Consider the following 12,190-nt stretch of genomic DNA (forward strand, 5'->3'; position numbering starts at 1 on the left):
CCCTAGGGTTCTTTGAAATTTTGAAAATATTGCCAGCTCCCCCAACCCCTGGCTTTCCTTCTTTAGTTCTGAGCCTACAGGACACCAGGATGCTGTGCCCCTGGGTTCAGCAGGCAGGTTCTGCTTTCCTGGTAAAGTTACAGCTAACAGGCATTTTCCAGAGGCTACAGATGAGCGGCCACGCCTTGGGTAGCAGTGGAAAGATTATTTTTGCTGCATCTGTTCACATTTTTTTCCCTTTGTTTGCTTGTTAATCCTCACCTGAGGATATTTTCCCACTGATTCTTAGAGAGAGTGGAAGGGATGGGGAGACACACAGAGAGAGAAATATCGAGGTGAGAGAGACACATCGATTGGTTGCCTCCATTGGGGCTGGGGATGGAGCCTGCAACCAAGGTATGTGCCCTTGACCAGAAATGAACCCATGACCCTCCAGCCTATGGGCTGACACTTAGTCTATCCACTGAGCCAAACAGGCCAGAACTGTACACATTTTTTTTTTAAGATTTTTAAAAAATAGATTTTTGAGAGAGAGAGAGAGAAAGGGAGAAGGAGAGAGAGAGAGAGAGACAGGAGACAGAGAGAGACAGAGAGAGAGAGAGAGAGAGAGAGAGAAACAATGATATGAGAACAAAACATCAATCAACTGCTTCCTGCACACCCTCTATGGGGGATCGATCCCATATGTTCTGACCAGGAATCGAACCAGCAACCTTTCGGTGCATATGTTCTGACCGGGCATATGTTCTGACCGGGAACCGAACCAGCAACCTTTCGGTGCACTGATGCATCTGTGCACACCCAGGGATGCATCACCCGATCTAATGTGGATTGAAATCAGGTGGAAGAAGGCTGTCCACTCTCCTGCCCACACAGGGATGATTACTCCGGACAGCTCACCCTCTCCCAGGCCTCTGAGAGCTGTGAGTGCCTGGTCTTGGGGACCCCACTGCCCAGGGAGGGCAGTGCTCTAGAGATTAGTGCCTACTCTGGAGGTACCTGGGCCCCTGCAGAGAAGGTAGGTTGTAGGTGTAGGATGCTGACTCCCAGGGTGTCTTGTTGGAGTGACAGGGCAAGAGGCACAAGGAGGGATTTGACAGAAGGCATGGGGCGGGGGGAGGGGGTGTACCTGAGGGGATGAAAAGAATAAGCAAGTTCAGGAAGCTGCCTTGGAAGAGAGACCCAGCCATAGTCCACTTCCTCCCAAAATGCTCAAAAAGAAAGATGCTGCACAGCCGGGCAGGCATCCCCATCATGCCAGGAATGATCTCGCTCATCTGGTACTTCACACCAAAATCCCTCATCTTCAAGGTCAGTGTAGAATAGCTGTGACCAACACTGAACCTGGAATGAGACCGGAAGATAACTACTCAGAGAGAACGAGAGAGAGAACACATACACAGATACCCTCATGCAGACGGGGCAAAATGAAGACAGAAGCGAAGGGGGGGGGGAGCAGGGTGGGAATGAAAGGGAGAAATACACACAGATCTGGAATCTACCGGCCACGCCGGTCCTTAGGCCTTGCTCCCTTGCAGCCAGGCCATGCCCCATTCCTTCACCAGAGCTCCTGGCATGCACTTGCGTTTACAGTCCCTGCTGGCCAGCCTTGGGGACTCACCACACACAGCCCATCACCAAGGTCACCTTGCGCAGTTGACTATTGTTATAGAAGTCCAGGATGGAGGCATTGGTCACCTTCTTTCCAGGCATCTGTAGCTACAGGACAAAGAGGACCAGCCAGAGGCAGGGCGGGGACCCCAGCTTGCTCCCACCCCTAGAAGACCCACAGGGCCCTGCCCCCACAGTGCCAGCCTGGTCTCTGGTCTTCCCCTGACGGGATTTGATTTTGCTGCCAATGTTCCCTTCAAGCAGTGGGCTGGAGACACCCTCGGGGCCAACGCCCCACCTGAAAGGATGAGGCGGGAAGAGGCCCTTCCACAACCCCCAGCCCTGCCCTACACTGGGCCCAAGGCCTCTTACCTTGTCCAACAGACTTAAAGGAATGGTCCTCTTGTTCATGTCAGCTGCATAGCGCAGTACGTGCTTGGCCTCCTCCACCTTCCCCTTCACCAACAGCCACCGAGGGGACTCTGGGAGAATCCTGCACGGCACACTCTCCTTTATTCATCACTCCAAGATGCCCCGGACACCCAAGTGGGCCCCATCTCTGCCTCAGGGGTGGCCATCCTGTTCCAGCATGAGGTCATTCAGATAACGGAGGCCCTGAAGGTGACCGTCAACCTCAAGGTGTCCTCCGTCCCTCCTTGGAAGTCACCCCTTCCCCTTCCTAAGCCACACACAGGTCCCGCAGCTGCTCGGTGTCACCCTGGCCATTATTTCCCCTGCCTGGCAGTGTCTCTCCTCTCAGCCACCTTGAAGAGCTCAACTACTTTCTATCTCAAGGGTCATCCTCACCTGCCCGGGCACTGTCCTCACACGGAGGGCACTGTCTTCCATGCCCACACCCTCTATTAGAGCCCATCCACATAGCTGGGATTTCAGCCCGACACTGTGGAAAAGTCCCCTAAGTGGCTCCATTTTTCAGTCCCTCCTCATTCCTCAACTACCTGTCGCTCCGGGGAAGTCAACTCAAGGTTATCAAGACCAACTTTACGAGACTCTTTTTTGTTTGCCCTCAACCCTGACCATTCCTTGTCCTTGAATCTTGCCCTTTGACACGTTGCCTTTTGGTTTTCTGACCGGCTCTGACATCCCTCTAAGGGTCTCTTCTGAGGAGGGTTAATGCTGGGGTCCCAGAGGCTCTGCCCCTGGCTCTCTCTCATCTCATCCCCACGTTCCTCCCAGGGAGCAATCCACTCACTCCATCCCTTCCAACCCTCAATCTCCAAGTCCATCGGACCCAGCCCCGGGCGTGCCCCGGGCCCCTCGGCTTACCAGATAAAGGAGACGAGGAATAACACGGGGGCCGTGCCCAACAGAAACAGCAGCCGCCAGTTGGGAAAGCTGTAGGCAAACGCGCTCAGGAAAATGAGCCCCAGAGAATAGAAGCACTGGCTCAGGATGATGGCGTGGGCCCGGTGCTCGCCCACCAGCCACTCGACAGCTGTGCAGAAGCCAAGAGGACAAAACCCGGGTTAGCTCGGGGTCCCTGGGGCGGCTCCTGCAGCCAGCCTTCTGAGACGCCCAGCCCCGCGTGGGACAGTTCAGACTGAGCACACATTCTCTGTCCCTCTAGGCAGCCTGAGGCGGAGGCTGCTTCCTCCGCTCCATGTGCCATTGGATGGCAACTCGGTCCTGCAGGCTCGTGGCCCCTCCCCCCCACCCCCATCCCCCCAAATCCCGCCCTCCCGGTGCACACTCCCCTCCGTGCAGCCTGGCCTCACTTAAAGCCATGCTGCTGATGCTGTGGCCCACCAGGGCCTGGGACACCCCGAAGCGGAAGAACAGGTACTGGTGAAAGCTGTTGACGAAGGCTGTCCCAAAGCCAAAGATGATGATCCCCACGTTCGACAGCAGGATGGAGGGGTAGCGGCCAAGCCTGCGGGCATCGAGGGAAGGCTGTGTCCAGCGCGTGAACCTCCGAGTCTGGACCCAGCCCAACGCTCGGGCCAGGTCCTGAGCCATCCGTGGGCCTCCAGAGTGTCCCCACCCTTGCCTCCCTCAGTCTGAGACGCCTCAGCTCTGCATGCCCATGAGGAGGAGGCAGGGGCACCCCAGGGACCAGAAGAAACTCTGGGAGACTCACTTGTCACTTATGAACCCGAAGATGAGCGCCCCTGTCAGGAGGCCTGTCAGGAACATGGACTGCACGGCTTCCGGGGAAAATTCCTCACCACACACCAGATCAAACTGGGGATTACACGCAGGGGTTGGCCACAGGCCTCCACCCAGGGTCAGCCGTCTGGTTCCCGAGACGGAGTCTCCTCCCAGGGTGGGCGTTTAGGCAGAAGGGGCCTGGGACAGGGACAGGCAGCAGGCCTCAGCTGTCACCCCTGCCGTCCATCCTGCATCTGGCACACTCTGGGAGTTAGGCCTGAAGAGAGGGACCAGGGGCAGAGCCAAGATAGGGGGTAGATGGAGAGGTCCCCGTTTAAAGGCCAACATCACTAAAGACCCTTCCCCAAATGCAGATGCTGGGCTCCAGCCCAGAGGTTCAGATTGGCAGGTCTGTGCTCTGAAGGGCCCAGGTTGCATCTTAGACTGCTTTTTTCCTCCAGTTCCCGACCTTCTGTGAGTTCAGAGGGCAGAGCCACAACTGCAGAAGCAACTCCCTGGACAGATGGCAAACCCTGCCTCTGTCCCTACCCCCAAAGCCACTCTAGCTTTCTGGCTACGATGGGCGAGGCTAGAGCTGGGCAGCAAGAATTCTAAGTTTCTGCCTCGGCCCTTCCTCTCTGCACGGTGACCTTGGGCCAACTGCTTCCCCTCCCTGAGTCTCAGTTTCTGCACTTGTTTGGGGAGGGCGGGGGCACATCTCTGGGCCCATGCTACCGGCAACTCAGGGCAAGTCGCACCTCATTGATCACTGATCGCGTCGTGCTCTCAGGATAGACCCACCCCTGGCTGCACGACTGTGTGTAGTTGAGGCCATACTTGATGATGGAATCCAGATCCCAGCTCACAGGCAGGAACATGCGGCAGGTCAGGAAGCTGCCATTTCTGTCCCGGGGCAGGGTCAGATTCAGCTGCTCGGCCTCTGACAGGTTAGGGCCCACGGCCAGAATCCAGCTGGTGTTGCAATAGGCCTTCTGCTCTGCGGCCACGAGGAGGTCAGCGTACATGAACACGACCGCCAGGAGGTTGGGGATGAAGGCCAGGGCCACCAGCCTTCGCTGGAAGGGGCCAAACTTCCCCATCGCTTCCATGATACTGGCAAACCTGTCACCCTGGTTGCTGTCTATGGACCTCAACCTGCGTAACAACAAGTCCAGAGACCAGGCACGGGGTTGTTCTGCCGCCATCTGCTGGGGTAAGTCCCTGTAAGAGGACCGGGATTGGGGCTCCACTGAATTGTCTTCATGTGCCATCTGTTCAGAGAAAGGATGCAGCTCAGTGTCTACCAACCAGAAGTCAGGGGCTGGCGTGGAGCCACTGACTTGAAATTGGCCTGTCTTAGAACAATTTGGATTCTAACCTTGATGTTCTCTGTAGCTCCCCGCTTTGCTTCTGAAGTTTCTTAGTTAATTTGTCCCCCATTGGTCCGCCCATTCCTATTTCTTGAATGTTTTAGACAATGCCCTGCTAAGTGCTAAGTTCTCCGACAATTTCCCTGCTGCTGAAACTTAGTTTACACACACACACCAAGGCACTACCAGTCTTGCAAAAGTAGAGTTCTCCAGGGAACATTGTTTCAAGAAAACAGCACCAAAAATACTCCCCAAATCTAGATCAGGAGTGGCCAGGAACGAAGGCCACAGAGATGGAGCTGATGCAGTGAGGCACCAAAAGAGTAGAATGAGCCCAGCCAGCGTGACTTAGTGGTTGAGAGTTGACCTATGAACCAGGAGGTCACGGTTCGATTCCCAGTCAGGGCACATGCCTGGGTTGTGGGTTCGAGGAGTGTAGGAGGCAGCCAATGAATGATTCTTTCTCATCATTAACTAGAGGCCCAATGCATGACATTCGGGCACTGGGGTGGGGGGGGTGTCCCTCAGCCCAGCCTGCACCCTCTAGCAGTCCGGGACCCCAGGGAGTGGGCCTAAGCCAGCAGTCGGACATCCCCTGAGGGGGTCCTTAGCGCTTCAGCCACCGCTGCTATGCTCGCCAGCCATGAGCCCAGCTTCTGACTGAGCGGCGCTCCCCCTGTGGGAGTGCACTGACCACCAGGGGGCAGCTCCTGCATTGAGTGTCTGCCCCCTGGTGGTCAGTGCATATCATAGCCACTGGTCGTTCCCCTCTTCAGTCGATTTGCATATTAGCCTTTTACTGTATAGGATGTTTCTATCTCCCTCTCCCTTCCTCTCTGAAATCAATAAAAATATATTTTAACAAATATGTGCAAAGATACCCATTAGGGTGGCTAATACTTAAAAAAAAAACAAAAACCAGAAAACAGCAAGTGTTGTTGAGGAAGTGGAGAAATTGGAACCTTGTACAGTGCCGCTGGGAATGTAAAATGGCAGCCAAGGAATGCAGGCAGCTCTAGCTGGAAAGGGCAGGAGAACGAATGCTCCCCAGGAGCCTCCAGGAAAGAACGCAGCCCTGCTGACTGACGCCTTGACCTATGCCCAGTGAGGCCCATTTTGGACTTCCGACTTCCAGAGCTGCGATGTAATAAATGTGTGTTGTTTCGAGCCACTAAATTTGTGGTCATTTGTTACAGCAGCATTAGGAAACTAATACGGTGCATACATGTGTAAGGTTGGAGGGGGGCGGAGGTGGATGGAGGAGACTTCCCAGGGAGGGCACTTTGCTTTGCCCACAGATCTCTGGCTTTCAGGAGCCAGCTGTCCCCACCTTGCCCTCGGGGTTCCCTTCAGTGTCCCCCAGCATCACCTGAATGCCCACGGGGATCTTGACAGTCAGCAAGGCCCTGGAGCACTTGCTCCCTCTACTGACCCCACAGGTCCCCTGCCAGGTAGACAGGCCCAAGGTAATTGGTTCTCAATGTACAAAAGAGGAAAGTGAGCCCTGAACAGTGTTCTCAGTGGTTAGAGCATCGGCCCAAACACTGAAGGGTCTCAGGTTCGATTCCCAGTCAAGGGCACCTACCTGGGTTGCAGGTTTGATCCCCAGCCCCATTCAGGGTGCATACGGGAAGCAACCAATCTATGTCTCTCTCTCACATCAATGTTCTCTCTCTCTCCCCGCCCTCTTCCCTCCTCCCCTCCCACTCCCTCTAAAAAACAAAAACAAAAACAAAAAATCAATAGAAAAAATATCCTTGGGTGAGGAGTAACAACAGAAAAAGAGGAAACTGAGTCCTGGAAAATAAACATATAGCCAGAAGCAATACTCCATCTGAGGCAGGAAATGGCCAGGTGCCACCCCAAACCCACACTTCCTGTGAGGGCAGCCTGCTCCTTTCACAGACTCCCCACAGTCGAACGGTCCTGGCAGGCTCCCGTCCACATCTGTGCTGAGAATACGGCCCCACACTTGCCAGGTGTCATCAAAACTGCCACCCTCCCCGTCCCTCCTCCCTGGAGACGGAACCACAAACCAAAGCCAGGACCCACCTCAGCATACTCCAGGCCTAGCCAGGTGGTTGGCAGCAGAACCTTTGGGTTCCATTGGTGGCCAGGAAGTAGTGTCACAATGGGGCAGGGGGTGGGGTAGGCATGGTGAGGAGCGGCATTCTACTCCAGGGGCATAGCTGGCCACAGACCCCAGGGAGAGACTGGGGCAAGGCAGGTGGGAAAGTCTCCACACGAGCCAGCTCCAGGCCTTTGTGCAGACTGTTCCCGGCTCCTGGAGCCCCTGCCCTCCCCTTAAAGGTCCCACCTCCACTGAGGGAAGATCTTCCATCTGCCCAGACACAACTCACCTGTCCTCAGTCCCCAGGCCTACGGTGGGGGAGGGAGGAGAGGCAGAGGGGGGATAGGACCCCCTTCAGCTGCTCCCAGATCTGGGGGCAGCGGTGAGCGCTGAGCCTCGTGCCTGGCCCCCTAGCAGCTCTGTGCAGGGCAGTTCTTCCACTGCCTCAGGAGGGAGGGGAGAGAGCGGAGGTGGAAGACTGGTGGTGAGAAGTCTGGGAGCTGCCATAGGATGGCTTCTCCTTCTCTGGAAGGAGGAGAGGCTGTTAGGAGGCAGAATAAAGGGATGCAGATGGGAGGTTAGAAAAAGCCATTGGTGAGCCCGGCCGGCATGGCTTAGTGGTTGAGCGTTGACCTGTGAACCAGGAGGTCACGGTTCGATTCCGGGTCAGGGCACATGCCCCGGTTGCAGGCTCAATTCCCAGTAGGGGTGTGCAGGAGACAGCTGATCAATGTTTCTCATTATTGATGTTTCTATCTCTCCCTTTTCTTTCCTCTCTAAAATCAATAAATAATAAAAGCTTAATATACAAATTGACCAAACTGTGAAACTACTGGTCGCAATGAGGCGCACTGACCACGAGGGGGCAGGCGCTCAATGCAGGAGTAATAAAAGCTTAATATGCAAATTGACCAAACTGCGAAACTACTGGTTGCAATGAGGCACACTGACCACGAGGGGGCAGGCGCTCAATGTAGGAGCTGCCCCCAGCCTGCTGGCCCCAGGCCAGCCAAAGCAGGTACCAGTGGGGCCCCCAATTGCCCCTCCGGTTGCCCTGGCAGAAGGAGGTGACAGGCAGCGGCAGCAGGGAGATTGTGGGGCGGGGCTGGCTGGCAAGCAGGTGGCGCCAGGCTGGTCAAGGCAGGTGCCAGTGGGGCTCCCCCCCCCCCCCCACTGGTTGCCCCACAGATTGGTCCTGATCGCTGGCCAGGTCTAGTCCGAGCGAAGACTGAAGACTGAAGAGGCGTGGCTTCTCCACTGTGGCCGGAGCAAAGGCCTGAGTCCCGGGTGCCAGAGGAAAACTGGTGCCGGCAGCCAGGGGAAGGAAGGCCTATTGCACAAATCTCTTCATGCAACAGGTCTCTAATATATATATATATGAAAAGAAAAAGCCACTGGTGAGAGTTGGAAAACAAGCTGACTAGAAAAAGCTGGTGGGAAAGCTGGGTGCAGTGAAAGGCCCAGTTGAGGCTGATGACTAGCAGCTCATTCACTGAAAAGACGTGGCGGGCGTGTGACCCTCTAAAGCAGTGCCCCGCAGTGCCCAGCAGTCTGGGGTGCAGGGAGAGAAAAGGTAGATGTTTGGGTTCTTTAGCTGCTGTGGTTTTGCAAATTGGGGCAACTTGGGGCACAACTAAAGGGTGAAGGGATAACGTACAGGATGCTGGCAAATGATGTCCATCTCTCCATAGAAATGAAAATGATGGCTTACATCCTCAAATCTGAGGACAGAGGTGGGGAGGCAGAACAAGGTCTACCGACCACAGGGCCCAGTGGATGGTGTTGTAGACAATGTGTCCTCCCCCAGTCTCCCACATTTCCATGTTGAAGCCCTAAACCCCAGTGATAGGTAAAGATGGGCCTTGGGGCCCTAACCGGTTTGGCTCAGTGGATAGAGCAGTGATGGTGAACCTTTTGAGCTCGGTGTGTCAGCATTTTGAAAATCCCTAACTTAACTCTGGTGCCGTGTCACATATAGAAATTACTTGATATTTGCAACCATAGTAAAACAAAGACATATTTTTGATATTTATTTTATATATTTAAATGCCATTTAATAAAGAAAAATTAACCAAAAAAATGAGTTCGCGTGTCGCCTCTGACACGCGTGTCATAGGTTCGCCATCAGTGGGATAGAGCGTCAGCCTGCGGACTCAAGGGTCCCAGGTTCGATTCTGGTCAAGGGCATGTACCTTGGTTGCGGGCACATCCCCAGTGGGGGGTGTGCAGGAGGCAGCTGATCGATGTTTCTAACTCTCTATCCCTCTCCCTTCCTCTCTGTAAAAAAATCAATAAAATATATTTTAAAAAAAAAAAAAGATGGGCCTTGGGGAGGTAATTTGGGTTAGATGAAGTCATGAAGGTGGGCCTTCCTGATGAGATTAGTGGCTTTCTAGGAAGGAGAGAGATCTCGCACCCTCCATCCACCTTGGAGAGGTAATTTGGGTTAGATGAAGTCATGAAGGCGGGCCTTCCTGATGAGATTAGTGGCCTTCTAGGAAGGAGAGAGATCTCGCACCCTCCATCCACACACAGAGGACAGACCATGTGAAGGCACCACGAGAAGGTGGCTGCCTGCAAGCCAAGAAGAGGGCCCTCATCAGAACCTGCCCCTGCTGGCACCCTGATCTTGGACTTCCAGCCTCCAGGACTGTGAGAAAATAAATTACTGTTGAAAGCCACCCACCTGTGGCACTGGGTGAACGTAAGGCCAGGTCAGTGGGTTGGACTCGGTGGGGACAGTGTCAAAGTAGAGGAGGTGGCAGGGGAAGTGCGGGTGCCTTAGCCTTTGACAGTGACATAGGAAACACAAGATGCACAGCACAGGGCTCAATCTCAGGGGTCTCTCTGAGGAGGGCGGGCACTAAGCCTGGTGGCCAGGGGGCTCCTCCTGGGCAGAAGCCAAGGAAACCGAGACGCTAACCCCTCCCTGACAGAGGAGTGGGTGAGTGGGCAGCGAGTGAGGCAATGTCCAGGGTGGCTGAGTCAGGGCCACACTTGAGGACTCAGTCCAGCCCAGTGCCTGGCAGTGTCCTGGGGGTGGAGGGTGGCCCTCCTTTCCTATCTCCTTGGACCCTGGGGGCAGACTGTGAAGCCCTCTGCCTGTCACACCCAGCCAGGGCCGCCAAGAGGAGTCCTTGCTGATTAGTGTTAAGGGACCTAGAAAACCATCCATTTGAAAATGGGAAGCCCGAGGCCCGGCGTAGGAAGGCTCCTGCACCCAAGCCTGAGATGGGAGCTCTGCACTAACTCCCACAAAGCTGGCTATAGCATGTGCAGTGGGCCCACTGCTAGCACGACCCCGAATCTGGGCTGTTCTGGGCTCCCCAACCGAGGCAGAACAACCCCGCCCAGCCCAGGCCGCCCACAGCTCCTTGGGGTCGAGTCCACATCAGGATGCATGTCTTCTCGGGGGCCTCAGCTGCTGATCTCACACCAGCCAGCGCCCAAAGACGAGCATCTACCCGTGGGCCAGAGGAAGCCAGGGGCACGCTGTAATACACACAGGGGGAAAAAACCTTTCTCCCCAGGGGCCCCCAGTCCCTACAGAAATGAGTCTCCGAAGACCTGTCCGGAGGCAATAGGTGAATTTTGCATCTTGCTTGTGTCAATCGAGGGCCCATTTAAGTCTCTTTCAGGAAAGGTCACTGCGCCTCAAAGGGATTCGAGGGTCCACATCTTAGAGCTGAAAACCGCCTTCCGCTTTGAACTGGCCCTTTCCCGGCTCCGCTCGGGTTTTTGTTTCTCACCATGGCAGTTTCAGCCCGGGTGCCACACTGTGCCAAGAAAGATGGTTCAGTGTCCCCAAGAGAAGACTTTGGCTTGGGACTGACTCCATGAGGGTACAAGTAGGAAGCAAAACAGAACTGCCCGTCGCTTCATAGCTGAGAACCATGAGTGACAACTGTCCAGGTATCCGAGAGGATTGCTGGACGCGTCCATGCTGGGTTTACAAAGAGGACAACTGGCCCAGCACCTACCACCACCTCTAGGCGCCATAGAGATGGAGGGGTCAGGGGAGCTGTACCCCCCACAAGACTATCAGAGGGCAAGTTACAACCAAGACCCTGACCCAGAAGAGGGTGTTGGGGGTGGGGCTCCAGGGATAAGAAGGGGAGAGGCCCTGTCCCAGGTGGGTGCTGGTGCTGGAGTCGGGTCCTGGTGTATTGCCTCCATCAGCAAAGCCAGTCTTGCTCTCAGGTCCTGCGGTGTCCAGGGAATGAGGTCAGAAGGACGTGCTGCTCACAGAGGCCTCCCCTGGGCTGGGAGTTCTTCCTGAGGCCCCCGTTTCATTTCCTGCGGGCGCTAACTTCTTAGTCCTAGAGGGAGCGAAAAGCCATCACTGGCTGACCCGGAAGTGACACCATAGCAGTGACCCCCCCCCCCAAGTAGGGGGATCTAACCCCAAGGCCAGTCAGATGTCTGTGGTTCCTAAACCCCCTCATTGGTCTCTAAGTGGCCACGGACGGATGGTGCGGCAGAGGCGTGGGCTGCTGTAGGGCACTGATGGGAAGCCAGGGTCCCGGGCTGCAGAGGAAGCGGGCTGCTCACCGCGGCTGGGGGCCCTGGTCCAGGTCCTGGATGGTATCCTTCATGGCCTGGCCGCGTGTCTCGGGCAGCAGCGCACAGAGCAAGCCCGCCCCGATGGGGAGGCTGCCATAGATGACCATCGGGAGGGCCTCGTGGTAGTCGCCCAGCAGCATCACCAGGGGCGTGAGGATGCCCGCAATCCTCGAGAAGATGGCCACCAGCCCCATGCCCGTCTGCCTGCGGGGAAGCCCGTTCCAGCTGGGGATCTGGCCTCAACGCCAGGCTGCAGTGCCAGCTCAGCGTACCTCCTTGGGAGAGCCCAGATCTCTGTATGGCCCCCGAGGCCTGCAGGGCCTGCCAGCTGGGGACCTGGCCTCAACGCCAGGCTGCAGCGCCAGCTCAGCGTACTTCCTTGGGAGAGCCCAGATCCCTGTATGGCCCCCCAGGCCTGCAGGGCCTCCGGGCGCCCCCAGCCCCCCCCCCCCCCCCCCCCCCCCCC

The 12,190-nt window shown here is 55.9% G+C and overlaps 2 protein-coding genes across 2 annotated transcripts in view; both read right to left on the reverse strand.

Moving 5' to 3' along the window:
* SLC22A14 (solute carrier family 22, member 14) overlaps window positions 1-5,310 on the reverse strand; it is a 9,216-nt gene extending 3,906 nt beyond the window's left edge. Inside the window, exons 1-7 of the mRNA XM_014530285.1 lie at window positions 4,479-5,310; window positions 3,710-3,813; window positions 3,348-3,502; window positions 2,899-3,067; window positions 1,984-2,104; window positions 1,622-1,719; window positions 1,130-1,344 (exon numbers count right to left, since the gene is read on the reverse strand). Coding sequence (XP_014385771.1) covers window positions 1,130-1,344; window positions 1,622-1,719; window positions 1,984-2,104; window positions 2,899-3,067; window positions 3,348-3,502; window positions 3,710-3,813; window positions 4,479-4,991 — 1,375 coding nt within the window. The 5' untranslated portion in view covers window positions 4,992-5,310. The remainder of the gene's footprint in view (window positions 1-1,129; window positions 1,345-1,621; window positions 1,720-1,983; window positions 2,105-2,898; window positions 3,068-3,347; window positions 3,503-3,709; window positions 3,814-4,478) is intronic.
* Window positions 5,311-9,593: 4,283 nt separating this feature from the next.
* Window positions 9,594-12,190, reverse strand: part of SLC22A13 (solute carrier family 22 (organic anion/urate transporter), member 13) — an 8,867-nt gene continuing 6,270 nt past the window's right edge. The window contains exons 9-10 of the mRNA XM_005882627.2: window positions 11,713-11,928; window positions 9,594-11,480 (exon numbers count right to left, since the gene is read on the reverse strand). Of these exons, the coding sequence (XP_005882689.1) occupies window positions 11,387-11,480; window positions 11,713-11,928 (310 nt within the window). The 3' untranslated portion in view covers window positions 9,594-11,386. The remainder of the gene's footprint in view (window positions 11,481-11,712; window positions 11,929-12,190) is intronic.

Source organism: Myotis brandtii, unplaced genomic scaffold (genome assembly GCF_000412655.1).
Source record: "Myotis brandtii unplaced genomic scaffold, ASM41265v1 scaffold731, whole genome shotgun sequence".
Lineage (NCBI taxonomy): Eukaryota > Metazoa > Chordata > Mammalia > Chiroptera > Vespertilionidae > Myotis > Myotis brandtii.